Here is a 21162-nt window from a genome sequence, read left to right as displayed (position 1 = left end):
TCCACCCATCTGGCAATCAAACCCTCCTCACATGTATCCACCTCTCTTTAGACTTCAAAGGTACAGTGTTGAAACAGGCCCTTCGGCCCACCGAGTCCGTGCTGACCAGCTATCCCCCCCGTACACTAACGCTGTCCTGCACACTGGGGACAAGTTACAATTTACAGAAGCCGATTAACCTACAAAGCTGTTTAAGAAGGATCTATTGCATCCGCTGCTCTAGGTGTCAGCTGCTCTACATCGGTGAGACCAAGCGTAGGCTCGGCGATCGCTTCGCTCAACACCTCCGCTCGGTCCGCATTAACCAACCTGATCTCCCGGTGGCTCAGCACTTCAACTCCCCCTCCCATTCCGAATCCAACCTTTCTGTCCTGGGCCTCCTCCATGGCCAGAGTGAGGCCCACCGTAAATTAGAGGAGCAGCACCTCATATTGGGCAGTTTGCACCCCAGCGGTATAAACATTGACTTCTCTAATTTCAGGTAGTCCTTGCTGTCTCCTCCCGTTCTCAGCTCTCCTTCAGCCCACTGGCGCCTCCTCTTCCTTTCTTCTTCCCGCCCCTGCCCCCCCCCCCCCCCACCCTCACATCAGTCTGAAGAAGGGTCTCGACCCGAAACGTTGCCTATTTCCTTCACTCCATAAATGCTGCCTCACCCACTGAGTTTCTCCAGCATTTTTGTCTACCTTCGATTTTCCAGCATCTGCAGTTCCTTCTTAAACATAACCTACAAACCTGTACATCTTGGGAGTGTGGGAGGAAACCGGAGCACCTGGAGAAAACCCATACGGTCACAGGGAGAACGTACAAACTCCTTACCGACAGCACCCGTAGTCAGGATCAAACCTGGGTCCCTGGCGCTGTAAGGTAGCAACTTTACCGCTGTGCCGCCCCAAAGATATCACCAAAATACATAGAACATTACAGCACAGGAACAGGCCCTTCGGCCACCAGTCTGCGACAAACATGATGTCAAAATAAACTAATCTCATCTGCTGTACATGATCCATATTCCTCCATTCCCTGTACATCCACACGCCTACTTTAAACATTGTCCCTCTCACCTTGACGTTGTGCCCTCTAGTATTTAATATCTCCATCATGGGGAAACAAAAAATTCCGGCAAACTTTGTTCTCTTTTCCAGATTTCTCCCTCCTCAGCCTGAAGAAGGGTCTCGACCCGAAGGGTCTCGTCCACTCCCTTACCGCCACAGATGCTGCCTGACCCACTTAGTTCCTCCACTATACCTTGTTTTGTGCACTGGTGGTGGTGTCACATCCCAAGAACAGCATTTCCCCAAATCAGATCCCTGTTATTCTATGAATCTTATCAGCAATTCAATCTGTTTCTTCCAAGTCTTTCGAAAGGGCCTGCCCCACTTTCACAACCTAATTCACAACCTCTGCTGAGTTGCCCTTGACTCATACTCGCAGCATGGTCGTAGGAAGTTGTAGGTAGGTCGTAGGTAGGTCGTGATGCTAGTCGTAGGTACTCGTGACATCAAGTAGGTCGGGGCGTTTTTTCGAGCATGATGAAAAATGTCCACGAGTAAAAAAGGTCGTGATTTGGGTCGTGAAAGTGGGACAGGCCCTTTAGGCAGCTAATGGGTCTGTCCCACTTGGCGATTTTTCAGGCAACTGCCGGCGACTGTCATAATCGTAGCAGGTCGCCGAAAAACCGGCAACAACCTATGTCACCCTGGCAACAACCTACGACAGCACAGACAGTAGAAGTCAAGCTACGCTCATTGACGTCAGACCCACTGTCGCCCAAAAAATTTCTCAACATGTTGAAAATTTAGCGGCGACCAGAAAGACGCTACGATTTTTTGCGCGACTGAGGAGACTACTCACGGCGACCACCGGCGAACATGTGGCGACAAACTAGTTGCCTGTAGTTGCCAAAAAAAATTTGTCTAAGTGGGACAGGCCCATTATACCCCAGCGGTGTGAATATCGACTTCTTGAACTTGGCGGAAGAAGGTGAACTGTCTATTCGTAGTTCGACAGAGTTCCACTCTGGGACATGCTAGCAGAGGTGATCAGTCACACAGCGCAGAAACACGACAGTCGGTCTGAATGTTTAAGGAACTGCAGATGCTGGAAAATTGAAGGTAGACAAAAATGCTGGAGAAACTCAGCGGGTGAGGCAGCATCTATGGAGTGAAGGAAATAGGCAACGTTTTGGGCCGAAACCCTTAAGAATATGGGGGGTAACTCAGGAAATAGGCAACGTTTCGGGCCGAAACCCTAACGGGGAAACGTTGTCTATTTCCTTCGCTCCATAGATGCTGCCTCACCCGCTGAGTTTCTTCAGCATTTTTGTCTACAGTCAGTCTGAAGTTCAGTTCAGTCTGAAGAAGGGTCTCGACCCGAAACGTCACCCATTCCTTCTCCGACCCGAAACGTCACCTATTCCTTCTCTAGTCTGAAGAAGGGTCTCGACCCGAAATGTCACCCATTCCATCTCTCCAGAGATGCTGCCTGTCCCGCTGAGTTACTCCAGCATTTTGTGTCTACCTCTTGCATGCGGTGTCCATGTGGACTAATTCTGTACGCTTTGCTCATGGTGGATTGTGCTCAGGTGTGGCAACACCGTTCTGGACGGCAGGTCAGCAAGGAATTTCACTGTGCATTGGCACGTGTGACACTTAATGTACCTTGGAGGTAAAGCGGGTGTAACGGAAAGGTTCAGTGCTTTTGGCAAAGGTGTGAACACAAGGTGAGGTCTCCACCTACAGGTTCACTGTGCTGCCTGCAGAACGCCCCCAAACGAACAGCAGATCCTCTGAAGCTGGGCCAAGCCTTGACGTGCAAATGTGGAGAGCACTGACGTGGTGGGTGTCAGCTCCAAAGCACATCAGCGGCTAATTGCTGCCTAATTAGGCCTACAGTTCCGGTGAATTAATTGTCCTACTCAGCTCAGCGTCATCGTTCCTTGTTTTAAGCTCCGCTTTGGTGCTGAAGTGGGAGCATCTCTTGGAGATGACTTGTCCCTCAGTTGTGAGGCTCCAAAATAAAAGGGGCCCCATCTGTTCCTGGGCGCCACATGCACGTCACTCAGTGTCATTTGCAGCGCTTCCTCTTCGCAGAATGAGCTAGGTGTCAGATACCAGGCAGATTACTTTCAGAAGCACAACACATCGGCATCATTACAATCAGAAAGCTAGCACCAAAGTTGTTTGCGGATGAGCTCACGTCCTGACTTGATGGGGAAAGGCATCTCGCTGAATGAACCCATAATCGGTTGTATGTGGACCGTCCAGAGTGAAGGGGAGAGTGAAGCGTGAGGGGGAGAATGGAGAGAGAGGGACAGAGAGAGGAGGGAGAGTGAAGGGGGGAGAGAGAGAAGGGGGAGAGTGAAGGGGGAGAGAGAGAGAGAGAGAGGGGCAGAGAGAGAGGGGGCAGAGAGAGGGGGGGCAGAGAGGGGGAGAGAGTGAGGGGGGAGAGAGTGAGGGGGGGGGGGGAGAGGGAGGGGGAGTGAGGGGGAGAGAGGGAGGGAGAGAGTGAGGGGGGAGAGTGAGGGGGGAGAGTGAGGCGGGGAGAGTGAGGGGGAAGAGTGAGGGGGAGAGAGGGGGAGCGAAAGGGGAGAGAGAGAGTGGGAGAGAGGGAGGGGGGAGAGTGAGAGGGGGAGTGAGGGGGGGAGAGTGAGGGGGGGAGAGTGAGGGGGGGAGAGTGAGGGGGGGAGATTGTGGGGGGAGAGTGAGGGTGGGGGGGAGAGTGAGGGGGGAGAGTGAGGGGGGGAGAGAGTGAGGGGGGGAGAGTGAGGGGGGGAGAGTGAGGGGGGGAGAGTGAGGGGGGGGAGAGTGAGGGGGGGGAGAGTGAGGGGGGAGAGTGAGGGGGGGGAGAGTGAGGGGGGGGGGGGGAGAGTGTACAAACTCTGTACAGACAGCACCCGTAATCATGATCAAACCCAGGTCTCTGGCGCTGTCAGGCAGCAACTCCACCAGCTTGTTTCAGGATTCTCAGTTAATTTTATATTTGCTTCACTGCAGCTTTTCCCAGCTGCGGGCTTTCTCTTTATCCCACTAGACTCCAGTTTGCTTGGCTCCCAACAAATCCTGTCACCATCAGCCAGCATTTGTGGCTTGCTGTCCAGCACGGGCAGAGCACAAGAACCATGGAGAAACAGGCGTGTGGCTAAGAATTGGATGAAATAGCTGATTACTGCATATCTAAAAACCAGTCTCAGAAACAGCAAGATAACACCAGGTTTTACTTCCAAAACTGCTGGAACTATTCTCTCAATTGGAAACAGCCAACGTTAGAGATGTCGTTCCCACAAGATTTGCAGCGAGACCACTTTAAGGCTCTGCTCTGCCTCATTCCCAAAAACTGGTTTCATATTTTGTTCCAAAACTAGCTTAAAAATAAAATCTGCAGTTTAAACGTAACACAAAGCACATTTAATGCTTACAGATCATTTCAAGCAAACACAATCAAAGTTCCCCCAAACAGCAGGGAAATTCAAAGCAGCTTCGGAACAGAATTCTCGTTCTATTTAGGCAGGGTTTCAGGCTGAGGGAGTAACGGGCCTGTCCCACTTACGTGTCCTTGGGACAGGCCCAAGACCCTGGCGCGACGCAACGTCTCACCTCCAACAGCAGCAGAAGCAGGCAAACGATCGCTGAGCTCGGCCTGGGGCTCACGGCCGTTGCGGTCCAGATCCGCCCCCACTTCTACTCCCAGAGCGGGGCCAAGAAAATTGAAGATAGACACAAAATGCTGGAGTAACTCAGCGGGACCGGCAGCATCTCTGGAGAGAAGGAATGGGTGACGTTTCGGGTCAAGACCCTTCTTTCAGACTGAAGAGTTTCGACCCGAAACATCACCCATTCCTTCTCTCCAGAGATGCTGCCGGTCCCGCTGAGTTACTCCAGCATTTTGTGTCCATCTTCAAATGAAGTCACGTGCTCCAGACGGCTGTGCGTACGCATGAAGTCGCGCGTGACCGTCGCGCCTCAACGCGACCACGAGGTCGAGTAATTTGCGTGCCAAGGACACGTAAGTGGGACAGGCCCTTAACAGTCAAGGTCTTTGCTAGTCAAGATTTAAAAATGAATAACATCTGATTCCCAACCTCCCCTGCAATGAGCAAGAAGGAACTGCAGATGCTGGTTTAAACCGAAGATGGACACAAAAAAGCTGGAGTAACTCAGGCACTCTGGAGAGATGGAATGCGTGACGTTTCGGGTCAAAACCCTTCTTCAGACGCATCTTCCCTGGAATAGTTGCTTTTGCAAAATAATCAGAGAGAATTCCCCATAAAATAGCACTGGTGAATTTAAGTGCCGCCACCATAACTGGTTTCATAATTTGTCTCAGGAATGGATTAAAGGTAAAACCCACACGGTTTGAACATAACACAAAGAGCTTTTGATGCTGGCAGATAATTTCAGGGACTTTTCATTTTCAAGCACACAGCAAATAAGTGTTCATGGTCAGTTTCATCGGCCTGAAGAGGGGTCCTAACCCAAAACAATATCTGTCCACCCCCCACCCCCCCCCCCTCCACCGTGGATGCTGCCTAACCCACTGACTTCCTGCAGCACGTGAGTTTGTTGAGTGCTGAATGCCAATGGTGAACTGCCTACTCCTCTGTGGATAGTGCCACTGGAAGAACATAGCACTGGAACTGGCCCTTCAGCCCACAATGTCCGTGCCGAACGTGGTGCACGGCATGAAATGCAGTGGTAGCACGGTGGCGCAGCAGCAGAGTTGCTGCCTCACAGCGCCAGAGACCCGGGTTCCATCCTGACTACGGGTGCTGTCTGCACAGAGTTTGTACGTTCTCCCTGTGACCATGTGGAGTTTTCTCCGGGTGCTCCGGTTTCCTCCCACACTCCAAATACGTACAGGTTTGTAGGTTATTAGGCTTTATTAAAAATTGTAAATGGCCCCTTATGTGTAGGATAGTGCTATTGTATGGGGATCGCTGGTCTGTGCGGAGGGGGGGGGGGGGGGGGGGGGGGGGCGAAGAGCCTGTTTCCACGCTGTATCTCTAAACCAAACCTCCCCTGCAGCCAAACCTCTGACAGTTGGGACCATGTGTGGAGAAGAACTGCAGATCAAAGATAGACACATAATGCTGGAGTAACTCAGCAGGACAGGCAGGATCTCTGGAGAGTAGGAATGGGTGACGTTTCAGGTCTGAAGAGTTTCGGGTCGAGATCTTTCTTCCGACTGTGAAGAAGGATCTCAACCCAAAAGTCACCCATTGCAGATGCAGTATATTGTGGATAAATGTGAGGTTGTCCACTTTCAGGGAAGTGGCAAGAACGAGAAGGCATATTATTATCTGAATTGTGTCAGGTTAGGAAAAGGGGAAGTACAACGAGACCTGGGTGCCCTTGTACATCAATGAGTGAAAGAAAGCATGCAGGTACAGCAGGCAGTGAAGAAAGCTAATGACATGTTGGCCTTCCTAACGAGAGGAGTTGAGTATAGGAGCAAAGAGATCCTTCTGCAGTTGTACATGAGACCACACCTGGAGTATTGTGTGCAGTTTTGGTCTCCTAATTTGAGGTAGGATATTCTTGCTATTGAGGGAGTGCAGCGTGGGTTCATGAGGTTAATTCCCGGGATGGCGGAACTGTCATATGATGAAAGAATGGAGCGACTAGGCTTGTATTCACTGGATTTTAGAAGGATGAGAGGGCATCTTATAGAAACATATACAATTATTAAGGGATTTGACACGCTAGATGCAGGAAACATGTTCCCGATGTTGGGAGATTCCAGAACCAGGGGTCACAGTTTAAGAAAAAGAAAAAGGCCATTTAGAACTGAGATGAGGAAAATCTTTTTCACACAGAGTTGTGAATTTGTGGAATTCTCTGCCTCAGAAGGCAGTGGAGGCCAATACACTGGATGCTTTCAAGAGAGAGTTAGATGGAGCTCTTAGGGCTAGCAGAATCAAGGGATATGGGGAGAAGGCAGGAACGGGGTACTGATTGTGGATGATCAGCCATGATCACCTTGAATGGCGGCACTGGCTCCAAGGGCCGAATGGCCTGCTCCTGTACCTATTGTCTATGTACGTATGTGCAACAGTATCTCGATCTTATGGGAAAGTGGCCAAGAATGGTGGATGATCCATGGACAATTGCAAAGTGATGCCGTTTGGGAAGTTAGACCAGGGCAGGACGTACACAATGAATGGCAGGGCCCTGGGGAGCGCTGTAGAAGGGAACGACCTCGGGGAACAAGTACTCACTTCCCTGAAAGTGGCGACTCGGATAGACATGGTGCTGAGAAGGGCTCGCATTCATCGAATGGGTCATTGACCGCAAGAGTTGGCACGTCACGTTACAGCTGCACAGGACGTTGGTGACACTGCACCTGGAATATTGCGTGCACTTCTGGTCACTGTAGGGGAAGGATGTGATTAAGCTGGAGAGGGTACAGAAACTATTCACAAGGATTTGCCTGGACCGGAGGGCTTCGATAATGAGGAGAGACTGGGATTGTTTTCCCCAGAGTAAAGGAGGCTGCGATCTTATTGAGGTTTATGAAATCATGAGGGTCAGAGATGCCTCTAACAACCACCTCCACCCCCACCACGCACACTTTCTTCCCTGCTCCTTCCACCCCCCCCCCCACTTCCTTTCTTTCCCCCTCCCCTCATTTTCCCGATGTTGGGGGAGTCCAGAACCAGGGGCCACAGTTTAAGAATAAGGAGTAAGCCATTTAGAACGGAGATGAGGAAACACTTTTTCACACAGAGTTGTGAGTCTGTGGAATTCTCTGCCTCAGAGGGCAGTGGAGGCCAGTTCTCTGGATACTTTCAAGAGAGAGCTAGATAGGGCTCTTGAAGATAGCAGAGTCACGGGATATGGGGAGAAGGCAGGAACGGGGTACTGATTGGGAATGATCAGCCATGATCACAGTGAACTAACAGACATCTAGCGTGTCCAAAACCTTAATAATCTTGTATGTTTCAACCAGAAACGTCTCCCATTTCTTCTATCCTGAAATACTGCCTGTCCCGCTGAGATACTCCAGCATTTTGTGTCTATCTTTGAAGGTTGTCAGTATATGAACAAGTTGGCAACAGGAGCTGGAGAGATGGGTACAATTAGAGTGCCAGGGTGGCACGGTGGCCCAGCGGTAGAGTTTCAGCCTCACAGCGCCAGAGACAAGGGTTCGACCGAGACTACGGGTGCTGTCTGCACGGAGGTTGTACTTTTTCCCTGTGACCGCGTGGGTTGTCTCCAGGTGCTCCGGTTTCCACCCACACTCCAAAGGCGTGCAGGTTTGTAGGCTAATTGGCTTTGGTGCAATTGTAAATTGTCTCTAGTGTGCGTAGGATAGTGCTGGTGTATGGGGTGATCACTGGTCAGCGCAGACTCGGTGGGCCGAAGGGCCTGTTTCCGCGCTGTATCTCTAAAGTCCAAATTACAACATTTAAAAGACGTTTAGGCAGGTTCATTGGTTCCAAGGGGTACAAGGGTGTTCAATGCTGGCAGGTGAGTCACATTTAGGGTGGTGCAGCTGGTAGAGCTGCTTCCTCAGAGCACCAGAGACCCGGTTTCAATCCTTACCTCGGGTGCTGTCTGTGTGGAGTTTGCATGTTCTCCCTATGGGTTCTTTCCTCTGGGTATTCCTGATTTATCCCACATCCCAAAGATTTGTGGGTTTGTACGTTAATTGGGCTGCTCCTGGTGTGTAGGAAGCGGATGAGAAAGTGGGATAACATAAAATTAGCGTGTACTGGTGATCAATGCTTGGCCTGGACTCGCTGTGCCAAAGGGCCTGTTCCCATGCTGTATCTCTAAACTTAGGAAGGCACTGAAGGGCCTGCTTCCGTGCTGTAGGACTCAATGATCAAACAGCCCATCAGGTGGGACAGAGTTTCACGTGCATCTCCTGTAACCTGGTCTATTTGTTGCTTTTGATTACGGCATCTATGTCGCCAAGACCAAGATAGACGCAAAACGGGACCCGGGCCTCGCGATTCGACGGAGCCTGTGGCTGAGGCCTGGTGGGGGGACCTGGTGCAGGGATACTGTGTAAGCCTGACTCACCTTTATGGGTGACTTATTTGCATACCTTGGGGATGCAAGCAAATAATTTCACTGTGACCTGTCACATGTGACAATAAAGTATTCATTCATTCATATCCTTTCTTAGCCAAAGAGACCAAAGCTCTCCACAATGGTCCATGTTTGCAGTATGATTTCACAAAGGCTCCGCATCTTTGTGGTAAAGCATCTTTGCTCTTGAATTCAGAGCTTCTTGCAATGGAGTTCAACGTACCATTTGCCTTCTTAACTGCTATCTGCACCTGCTTTCAGTAACCGATGCACAAGGCCACTCCAAATGTGCCGTCCTGGGAATATTTACCACTACTTCAGCCTGAAGAAGGGTCCCAATCCCAACCACCACGCACTTTACATTTAACCACCTAGCATGCATTTGCCAACTCAATCAACATTGAAAACACCTTAAAGCCTCCTTGCAACCTACTAACTCAGCATGTGTGAAGCATAGAAAGTAACCTACAGGTGGTCCCATGCAGCTATCCTTGCCGTTCATAGAAACATAGAAAATAGGTGCAGGAGTAGGCCATTCAGCCCTTCGAGCCTACACCGCCATTCAATATGATCATGGCTGATCATCCAACTCAGTATCCTGTACCTGCCTTCTCTCCATACCCCCTGATCCCTTTAGCCACAAGGGCCACATCTAACTCCCTCTTAAATATAGCCAATGAACTGGCCTCAACTACCTTCTGTGGCAGAGAATTCCAGAGATTCACCACTCTCTGTGTGAAAAATGTTTTCCTCATCTCGGTCCTAAAAGATTTCCCCCTTATCCTTAAACTGTGACCCCTTGTTCTGGACTTCCCCAACATCGGGAACAATCTTCATGCATCTAGCCTGTCCAACCCCTTAAGAATTTTGTAAGTTTCTATAAGATCCCCCCTCAATCTTCTAAATTCTAGCGAGTACAAACCAAGTCTATCCAGTCTTTCTTCATATGAAAGTCCTGACATCCCAGGAATCAGTCTGTTGAACCTTCTCTATGGCAAGAATGTCTTTCCTCAGATTAGGAGACCAAAACTGTACGCAATACTCCAGGAGTGGTCTCACCAAGACCCTGTACAACTGCAGTAGAACCTCCCTGCTCCTATACTCAAATCCTTTTTGATTAGCTATGAATGCTAACATACCATTCGCCTTCTTCACTGCCTGCTGCACCTGCATGCCTACTTTTAATGACTGGTGTGCCATGACACCCAGGTCTCGTTGCATCTCCCCTTTTCCTAATCGGCCACCATTCAGATAATAGTCTACTTTCCTGTTTTTGCCACCAAAGTGGATAACCTCACATTTATCCACATTATACTGCATCTGCCATGCATTTGCCCACTCACCCAGCCTATCCAAATCACCTTGCAGCCTCCTAGCATCCTCCTCACAGCTAACACTGCCCCCCAGCTTCGTGTCATCCGCAAACTTGGAGATGTTGCATTCAATTCCCTCGTCCAAATCATTAATATATATCGTAAATAGCTGGGGTCCTAGCACTGAGCCTTGCGGTACCCCACTAGTCACTGCCTGCCATTGTGAAAAGGACCCGTTTACTCCTACTCTTCGCTTCCTGTCTGCCAGCCAGTTCTCTATCCACATCAATACTGAACCGCCAATACCGTGTGCTTTAAGTTTGTATACTAATCTCTTATGTGGGACCTTGTCGAATGCCTTCTGAAAGTCCAGATATAACACATCCACTAGTTCTCCCTTATCCACTCTACTAGTTACATCCTCGAAAAATTCTATAAGATTCGTCAGACATGATTTACCTTTCATAAATCCATGCTGACTTTGTCCAATGATTTCACTTCGTGGTGGTTTGGGAATAAACTCCTTCCATGACCGCAAGAAATTGCAGAGATCTGTGGGCGTGGCCCAGGCCGGCTTTGCGGGCCACTATCTCAGCTCCTCTCCCCCCCCCTTCTGCCTCGGTGGACCGTCCCGGTACCATTCCACTGTTCTCGGAAGCTGTGACCTCTGTTGGTCCGGCAAAATGGATAAAATGGCAAGGCTCGGAAGCAAGGGTGCCGGAAAATCAGTGGTGGACCTGTAGTTTGGTTCAGATTAAAGATACAGCGTGGAAACAGGCTCTTTGGCTCACCGAGTCCACGCTGGCCAGCGATCACCCGTTCACACTTGTTCTACATTATCCAACTTTAACACACACTAGGGGGAAATTTACAGTGGGCCAATGAACCTACAAACCCGCACGTCTCTGGGATGCGGGAAGAAACCAGAACGCCCGGAGGACAGGACCCACGCGGTCGCAAGAAAGACTCGCAAACTCCACGCACAGGCAGCACCCGAGGACAGGATTGAAGCCGGGTGCTCTGGGGCTGTTAGGCAGCAGCTCTACCAATGCACCACCGTTCCGCCCACAGTAGTAGTGATCGTAGAAAGACTTTGAAATTGGGAGGAAAGATGATCACTGCACGATCAACCCAGCCTTTGACCTGGCCTTGAGGTGTCAATATTTATGCCTTAATCCTACTGAGTCTCCAATCAGTGGTGGAACAGAGGACTTTGCTGTGGGTGTCCTTAGCGTAGAAATGGCATTGAAAATTAAGGTAGTTTTTCCCCCCCCCCCCCCCGATGTTCCTGAGGGTAGCATTTCCGTGTAGGATTTATGTTCTTCTCCATTAATCAACTCATGCCAGTCTGCATGTAGCCCAACTAAACCATACACACAGACTTTAGTTTGTAGGCAATAAAGTTATCAAGGACCAGTCTCCCCCTGGCCACTCCCTCTTCTCCCCTCACAGTTTCTTCCCAGCTGTTATCAGGCAACTGAATCGTCCTCTCACCAACCAGAGTGGTCCTGACCTCCCATTTACCTCATTCGGACTCCCTCGGACTATCATTAATCAGACTTTGCTGGACTTTATCTTGCACTAAACGTTATTCCCTTTATCCTGTATCTGCACCCTTTATCTGTACAACTGTGGATGGCTTGATTGTAGTCATGTAGAGATTTTCCGCTGACTGGATAGCACATAACAAAAAAGCTTTTCACTGTACCTCAGTACATGTGACAATGAACTCAACTATCTGCATAGATGGAAAACCATCAAAGCCCAGAACTCAGATCTTCTCTGTAATAATCACATAAAGGTACCCGTTCTCCAAGTATGCAGGAAGGAACTGCAGATGCTGGTTTACACCAAAGATAGACACAAAATGCTGGAGTAACTCAGCGGGTCAGGCAGCATCTCTGGAGAAAAGGAATAGATGATGTTTCGGGTCGAGACCCTTCTTCAGACTTCAGTCTCAACCCAAAACGTCACCCATTCCTTCTCTCTACACAGAATGAAGAAGGGTCTCGACCAGAAACATCACCTATTCTTGTTCTTCAGGGATTCTGCCTGACCCGTTGAGTTACTCCAGCTTTCTGTGTCTTTCTAAGACTACATTTGGTCTTGGCGACATAGATGCTATAGTCAAGATCAACAAATAGACCAGGTCAGAGGAGATATGGTCACAGGTTACATGGTAAATGGTAGGGAATTGAAGAATGTAGGTGAACAGAGGGATCTGGGAATAACTGTGCACAGTTCCATGAAAGTGGAATCTCATGTAGATAGGGTGGTAAAGAAAGCTTTTGGTGTGCTGGCCTTTATAAATCAGAGCATTGAGTATAGAAGATGGGATGTAATGTTAAAATTGTACAAGGCATTGGTGAGGCCAATTCTGGAGTATGGTGTACAATTTTGGTCGCCTAATTATAGGAAGGATGTCAACAAAATAGAGAGAGTACAGAGGAGATTTACTAGAATGTTGCCTGGGTTTCAGCAACTAAGCTACAGAGAAAGGTTGAACAAGTTAGGGCTTTATTCTTTGGAGCGCAGAAGGTTAAGGGGGGACTTGATAGAGGTTTTTAAAATGATGAGAGGGATAGACAGAGTTGACGTGGAAAAGCTTTTCCCACTGAGAGTAGGGAAGATTCAAACAAGGGGACATGACTTGAGAATTAAGGGACTGAAGTTTAGGGGTAACATGAGGGGGAACTTCTTTACTCAGAGAGTGGTAGCTGTGTGGAATGAGCTTCCAGTGAAGGTGGTGGAGGCAGGTTCGTTTTTATCATTTAAAAATAAATTGGATAGTTATATGGATGGGAAAGGAATGGAGGGTTATGGTCTGAGCGCAGGTATATGGGACTAGGGGAGATTATGTGTTCGGCACGGACTAGAGGGGTCGAGATGGCCTGTTTCCGTGCTGTAATTGTTATATGGTTATTATATGGTTATATATAGGCGTGAAACTCTGCCCCACCTGAAGGGTTGTTTAGATCATTAGAGTCCTTCAGACCAACTCACCCATGGCAGCATCTCTGGAGAGTAGGAATGGGTGACGTTTCGGTTAGAGCCTCTTCTTCAGACCCAAATACTACTAAAACCCTCCATTAAATTCCAGCAGATTATAAATCATATGAATAACGTGTGCGACAACTGGTGATGGTGATTGTATGTCAAGATACAGATAGAGAACTACCAGGTTACATTCAATCCTACGTTGCATTCAAATGATTAATCTCCCTGTCTTTGACCCACCCAAGTCTCTCAATGTCCATTATTCTACATATAATCCCCTGGATTATCCCCAGTCTGTAATCACCCCCAATTGACAATGACCTGGGCAGGTGAGGCTGCCTCAGGTGCTCCAGGTGAGTGACCACAGCCACAGGTGAACAGCTCTTCCTCGAACCATCCAGTCTCTTCGTCCGCCACAAGGAAGAGAGAGGGAGAGAAAGAGAGAGGGAGGAAGAGAGGAAGAAGAAGATCCCTTCAGGAACCCGCCATAGCTCTCTTACATCTAACATCCGACTCTTACGCCCTCAACCTCGACCCATCTAACATACCATCTCCAACCCTCTACCTCCTCTCCTCTCCCCTCACCTCTACACCTCTCACCTCTCTACACTCTCCCCTCCCCCTCTACTCTCCACCCTCTACACCCTCTACTACTCCACTCCCCCTCTCCCCTCCATTCCCTTCACTTACGCTTCGCCGCCGTCAGCAGCATCTCCACCGCCTCCAGCCCCGGCCGCCACTTCCGGGTCACGGGGGCGGGGAGAACTTCCGGGGTCAACCCGGCCTATTCCCGCTCTGATTCATTAAAGTTTAAATTCTGATGATATTCACGTTTATCCTTCACTCAAACAAACACTAAACTATTGCTGCAGCTCTCAAGTTGCCACAACATCGATTTTGATTTTGTTAATAGCCACTAATGGCCAGAAATGCCAAATATGGAGATACATGGTACATTGAGTAACCCAAATCTCACTGTGCCAATTGGTGCATGTGACAATAAATGTGTGTTAAACTTGAACTAAACGTAAACAGTATTACCAGTCAGCTACACAGTGCTGAACCAAGAGACTAGAGTGGAGCTACAGCATCTTTGGTGCTGGAGACAGACACAAAATAATGCTGGAGTAACTCAGCGGGACAGGCAGCATCTCTGGAGAGAAGGGATGGGTTTAGGGTCAGAACCATTCTGCGATTAGTAAGGGTTTTGATGCTGCCTGACCCGCTGAGTTACTCCAGCACTTTGTGTCTATCTTCAGTATAAACCGGCATCTGCAGTTCCTTTCAGGTCAGGTCGGGGGGTGATCCCCCGCCATGGGTACCATGTAAACCCGTGCTACCTGCTCCATGGTCGGATGGTCGGTGACTAAACCGTCTCCCCCACCTGGTTTGCCAGGTGAGGAGGGGGCTGTGGACCCCCCAGCAGGACCAAAAACAAGACCTGTCAAAGGGCGGATGAGCTCCTAGCGACCGACGGCCTTCCACACTTCATTACAAGTTGAGATCGCTGTCGTACATAGCATTGTAAGGAATGATGATGAAGCACACACACCAAAATCCTATACTTCCAGCGGCGGAAGTCCGCAGGAACTGGAGGACAGAGACGTGTGGTGCGTCTGTCACCGTTCCCGTTGGAAACCAGCACCACAGGTGCTAATGCAGTTCCTTCCTACACAACTAACATGCTCAAACAGCCTGGGAATTTGATTGCAAAAAGGCATGTTCCTGCCTTGAGTGGGAAAAGCAGCCAATGTAGACATCACTCTCGACAATCTTGGCAATGCATTTATCATTTTCTGGGGCTTAAAAGGCAGGATTCAACATGAGTGTAGGTTTGGATGCTATTGCCAAATCAATTACTTTGGTAGTGTGTTGGGGCGTAACTCGGCAGGACAGGCAGCATCTCTGGATAGAAGGAATGGCTGACGTGAAGATGGGTCTCTACCCAAAATGTCACCCTCTCCAGAGATGCTGCCTGTCCCGCTGAGTTACTCCAGCATTTTGTGTCTATCTTCAATAGCTCTAGTAACGTGCTTCAAAACTTGAGAGCTGCAGTAGTAGTTTAGTCTTTCACTACATGTGAATGTTGGATGTGGGGAGGATGTTTCCACTAGTAACCAGGTGGCACTGCCGTAGAATAAAAGGACGTACCTTTAGAAAGGAAGGAGATGAGGAGGAATTTATTTAGTCAGGGTGGTGAATCTGTGGAATTCATTGCCACAGATGGATGTGGAGGCCAAGTCGTTGGGTATTTTTAAGGCGGAGATTGACAGATACTTGATTGGAACGGGTGTCAAAGGTTATGGGGAGAAGGCAGGAGAATGGGGTTGAGAGGGAACGATAGATCAGCTAAGATTAAATGGCAGAGTAGACTTGATGGGCCGAATGGCATAATTCAGCTCCAGTGAGATATATTTTGCAAAATGATTGCCAAAGCCTCGCTGTGAATAATATTCTCCCTTTCCCACCCATGATGACATTTTATAAAATTAATGCTACATATATCCCTTTTTATTTCGCTAACTCAGGGTTTAAAATGTAATTTATTGCTCAGTGAATTTAATTATGATCTATGATTCTGCAATTTTGCAAAGATTTTCTGGTCTGATCCAAAACCAAAATATATTTAAAATGCAAGTCATTGCATGTTCTGTGGTAAAAGAAGACCTTCTTGTTTAATCCAGATATAGCAGATGAAGTGCAAAACCTAATAATGAGGAAACCAAGAGATTGCATATTGGAAATGAAATGTTAGTTTGTTAAAGATAGACACAAAATGCTGGGGTAACTCAGCGGGACAGGCAGCAACTCTGGATTGAAGGAATGAGTGACGTTTTGGGTCAAGACCCTTCTTCAAACTGGTCTGATAAATGTTTGTATGTTTAGTATGTTAAACGTTTGTCCCAGTCCAAGAAGGCTCTGGAGACTTTGGAGAGGATGCAGAGGAGGATTACCAGAATGCTGCCTGGCTTAGAAAGCATTAGCTACAAGGAGAGGTCAGACAAACTCGGATTGTTTTTGTCTGGATGGCCAGGGGTTGAGAGGAGACCCAGATTATAAAATTATGAAAAAGGTTTGTCAGATAGATTTTTTCCCCCAGGATGGGTGAGACTAGATTGAAAGTGAACAGGAAATCTGAGAGTCAGAGTGATACAGCGTGGAAACAGGCCCTTCGGTCCAACTTGCCCACACCGACCAACATGTCCCAGCTACACTAGTCCCACCTGCCTGCGTTTGGCCCATATCCCTCCAAATCTGTCCTATCCATGTACCTGTCAAACTGTTCTATGTAGGGTTAGTTCCGTCCTCAACTACCTCCTCTGGCAGCGTGTTCCATACACCCACCACCCTTTGTGTGGAAAAAGTTACCTCTCAGATTCCTATTAAATCTTTTCCCCTTCACCTTGAACCTATGTCCTCCGGTCCTCGATATACCTACCCTGGGCAAGAGACTCTGTGCATCTACCCGATCTATTCCTCTCATTACAGAAGTATATAAAAAATAATGAGGGGTATAGATCGGATAGACAGTGAAACCCATTTTCCCAGCGTTGAAATGTCCAGGGCATAGCTTTAAGTTGTGAGAGGCAAAGTTTAAAGGAGATGTGTGGGGCAAGTTTGTTTTTTACACAGAGGGTGGTGGGTGCCTGGAACGTGCTGCCAGGGGTGGTGGTGGAGGCAGATACTTTAGTGGCGTTTAAGAGGCTTTTAGATAGGCACATGATTATGGAGGGAATGGGGGGATGTGGTTCGTGGTTCAATGGTGCTTTTATTGTTACATATGCGAAGTGCAAACGCAGAGAGGTATTATTTTCTTCCAAACAGGCCAGTAGAGTATTGCCACACCTAAGCACATCTGCAATTAGCAAATTGTACTGAAATAATCTACTGATCCCACATGCAAGCGGTGCCAGGTTTTGCTGCCGTTTATGATCGGTTGCTATGAACCATCCCTGTTCCAGGCATGTGCAGGCAGATGGGATGAGTTTACCTTGGCATCATGTTCGGCACGGACATTGCGAATGGAACGCCTTGTTCCTGTGCCGTGCTCTTCTGTAGATAGACACAAAATGCTGGAGTAACTCAGCGGGACAGGCAACATCTCTGGAGAGAAGTAATGGGTGACGTTTCGGGTCGAGAAGGGTCCCGAAGGGTCTCAACCCGAAACGTCATTCATTCCTTCTCTCCGGAGATGCTGCCTTTCCCGCTGAGTTACTCCAGCATTTTTTGTCTATCTTCAATTTAAGGTCATAAGGTCATTAGGAATAGGACTAGAAATAGGCCATTCAGCCCATCAAGTCTACTCCACCATTCAATTATAGCTGATCTATCTCTCCCTCCTAACCCCATTGTCCTGCCTTCTCACCTTAACCTCTGACACCCGTACTAATCAAGAATATATCTATCTCTGCCTTAAAAATATCCACTAACTTGGCCCCCACAGCCATCTGTGGCAAATAATTCCTCAGATTCAACTCCGTCTGACTAAAGAAATTCCTTCCTAAAAGAACTTCCATTAATTCTGATGTTATGGTCTCTAGTTCTAGACTCTACTACTAGTCTAGAACTAGAGATGTTGTACCCCTCCCCCGACCTCCCCCCCCCCCCCCCCCCCCCCCATCTCTCATCTCAATAATAATTTTCTCAACTGCCCTTACAATAATATACACACATTCCTCCCAAGATTTCTCTGTTCCTGTGTCTCTTTTTACACTACAATTTATATTATCTCATCTCATTCTTCAATGATTCTCAATGATATCTGCACAGAAAAAGGGTCTCGACCTGAAACGTCACCCATTCCTTCTCCCCAGAGATGCTGCCTGTGAGTTACTCCAACTATTTGGGTCTATCTTCATTTTAAACCAGCATCTGCAGTTCTTTCCGACACATATTTGCGCATATGTATCCCAGCTCCCTCTGGTCATATACACCATGGACAATTGTATCTTTTTTATTATATTTGAGTGAAATAAATTGTAAGATTTGGCATTAAAACAGGCCCTTCAGCCTATCGAGTCCACGGCGACCATCGATCACCCGTTCACACTAGTTCTATGTTAACTCACTTTCGCATCCACTCCCTACACATCAGGCAATTTACAGTATAGAGGCCAATGAACCTACAAACCCGTACGTCTTTGGAGTGTGGGAGGAAACCGGAGCACCTGGAGGGAACCTGACATGGTCACGGGGAGAACATGCAAACTCCGTATAGGCAGCACACCAGAGACCAGGATCGAACCCTGTCTCTGGTGCTATAAGGCAGAGACTCTACCGCTGCACCACCGCACCGGCCTAATAACGCATTATTGAACTACTAATGCCACGCTGACCATCGATCGACCATTCACAATACTTCTTTAGTTCAGTTTAGAGATGCAGCCTGGAAACAGGCCCTTCAGCCTGCAGGGCCCTGGCTGACCAAAGATCGCCAGTACAGTTATGGGCAGTCATGGTCACAATGGCGCAGCGGCAGAGTTGCAGCCTCACAGCGAATGCAGCGTCGGAGAACCAGGTTCGATCCCGACTACTGGTGCTGTCTGTATGGAGAATGTACGTTCTCCCCATGACCTGCGTAGGTTTTCTCCAAGATCTTCGGTTTCCTCCAAAAACATACAGGTTTGTAAGTTGATTGGCTTGGTAAATGTAAAAATTATCCCCAGTGGATGTAGGATAGTGTTAATGTGTGGGGATCGCTGGTCGGTGTGGTCCCGCTGGGACTCTAAATCTCTATACCTTCTCCCTGTGACCGCGTGGGATTTCTCCGGGTGCTTCGGTTTTCCTCCCACAGTCCAAGACCCGGGTTCGATACCGACTACGGGTGCTGTCTGTACAGAGTTTGTACGTTCTCCCCGTGACCGTCTGGGTTTTCTCAGAGATCTTTGGTTTCCTCCCACACAAAGACGTACAGGTTTGTAGGTTAATTGGCTTGCTATAGCAGTAGCTATAACAGTGGATAGCAGTAACAGGATCGGTCCGAGTCAGCATGGATTTACGAAGGGGAAATCATGCTTGACGAATCTTCTGGAAATTTTTGAGGATGTAACTAGGATAATGGCCAGTGGACAGTGTACCTGGACTTTCAGAAAGCATTTGATAAGGTCCCACATAGGAGATTAGTGGGCAAAATTAGAGCGCATGGTATTAGGGGTAGAGTGCTGACATGGATACGGGTCCCTGACATGATTAACGGGTCTCTTTCAGAATGGCAGGCAGTGACTAGTGTGGTACCGCAAGGCTCGGTGCTGGGACCGCAGCTATTTACAATATACATCAATGATTTAGATGAAGGGATTCAAAGTAAGATGACCAAATTTGCAGATGACACAAAGCTGGGTGGCAGTGTGAAATGTGAGGAGGATGCTATGAGAACGCAGGGTGACTTGGACAGGTTGGGGGAGTGGGAAATGTAAAAATTAGGGGCAGTTGCATGGCAGATGCAGTTTAATGTGGATAAATGTGAGGTTATCCACTTTGGTAGCAAAAACAGGAAGGCAGATTACTATCTAAATGGTGTAAAATTGGGAAAAAGGGAAGTTCTACGGGATTTGGGGGGTCCTTGTTCATCAGCCAATGAAAGTAAGCATGCAGGTACAGCAGGCAGTGAGGAAAGCAAATGGCATGTTGGCCTTTATAACAAGAGGAGTTGAGTATCGGAGCAAAGTGCAGTTGTACAGGGCCCTAGTGAGACCATACCTGGAGTATTGTGTGCAGTTTTGGTCTCGAAATTTGAGGAAGGTCATTCTTGCTATTGAGGGAGTGCAGCGTAGGTTTGCAAGGTTAATTCCCGGGATGGCGGGATTGTCATATGCTGAGAGAATGGAGCAGCTGGGCTTGTATACTCTGGAGTTTAGAAGGATGAGAGGGTATCTTATTGAAACATAAAGAACTATTAAGGGTTTGGACATGCTAGAGGCAGGAAACATGTTCCAGATGTTGGGGGAGTCCAGAACCAGGGGCCACAGTTTAAGAGTAAGGGGTGAGCCATTTAGAACGGAGATGAGGAAACACTTTTTCTCACTGAGAGTTGTGAGTCTGTGGAATTCTCTGCCTCAGAGGGCGGTGGAGGCCGGTTCTCTGGATATTTTCAAGAGAGAGCTAGATAGGGCTCTTAAAGATAGCGGAGTCAGGGGATATGGGGAGAAGGCAGGAACGGGGGTACTGATTGTGGATGATCAGCCATGATCACATTGAATGACGGTGCTGGCTCGAAGGGCCAAATGGCCTACACCTGCACCTATTGTCTATTGTCTAGAAATGTAAATTGTAAAACTGTCCCTAGTGTGTGAGTAGGATAGTGTTAATGTGTGGGGATCGCTTCTACTTCTTCTTCTTGTGTATGGCGTGCACAGCCTAAAGTTGTAGGACAACTTGTTCAATTTGATCTCATTTGATTGTGCATGCTAGGTTGGTTGCATTTGTTGAAACAGGGCGGACAATGTGTAGGTTGCAATCTGCCACCCCAAATTGCTGGTCGGTTCGGACTGGGTGGACTGATGGGCCTGTTTCCCTGTATTCCTAAACATAGAAACATAGAAACGTAGACAATAGGTGCAGGAGTAGGCCATTCAGCCCTTCGAGCCTGCACCGCCATTCAATATGATCATGGCTGATCATCCAACTCAGTATCCTGTACCTGCCTTCTCTCCATACCCCCTGATCCCTTTAGCCACAATGGCCACATCTAACTCCCTCTTAAATATAGCCAATGAACTGGCCTCAACTAGCTTCTGTGGCAGAGAATTCCAGAGATTCACCACTCTCTGTGTGAAAAATGTTTTTCTCATCTCGGTCCTAAAAGATTTCCCCTTTATCCT

At 48.3% G+C, this 21162-nt stretch overlaps 1 protein-coding gene across 1 annotated transcript in view; it reads right to left on the bottom strand.

Annotated features, from left to right (window-relative positions):
• The window catches only part of mrpl33 (mitochondrial ribosomal protein L33), a 32111-nt gene extending 18022 nt beyond the window's left edge, over positions 1-14089 (bottom strand). Inside the window, exon 1 of the mRNA XM_033020558.1 lies at positions 14033-14089. Within this exon, the coding sequence (XP_032876449.1) occupies positions 14033-14054 (22 nt within the window). The 5' untranslated portion in view covers positions 14055-14089. The remainder of the gene's footprint in view (positions 1-14032) is intronic.
• Between the last annotated feature and the right edge of the window lie 7073 nt (positions 14090-21162).

This window comes from Amblyraja radiata, chromosome 5, assembly GCF_010909765.2.
Source record: "Amblyraja radiata isolate CabotCenter1 chromosome 5, sAmbRad1.1.pri, whole genome shotgun sequence".
Lineage (NCBI taxonomy): Eukaryota > Metazoa > Chordata > Chondrichthyes > Rajiformes > Rajidae > Amblyraja > Amblyraja radiata.
The sequence above is the reverse complement of the archived record's forward strand: the minus strand, read 5'-3'. Positions and strand labels throughout refer to the sequence as shown.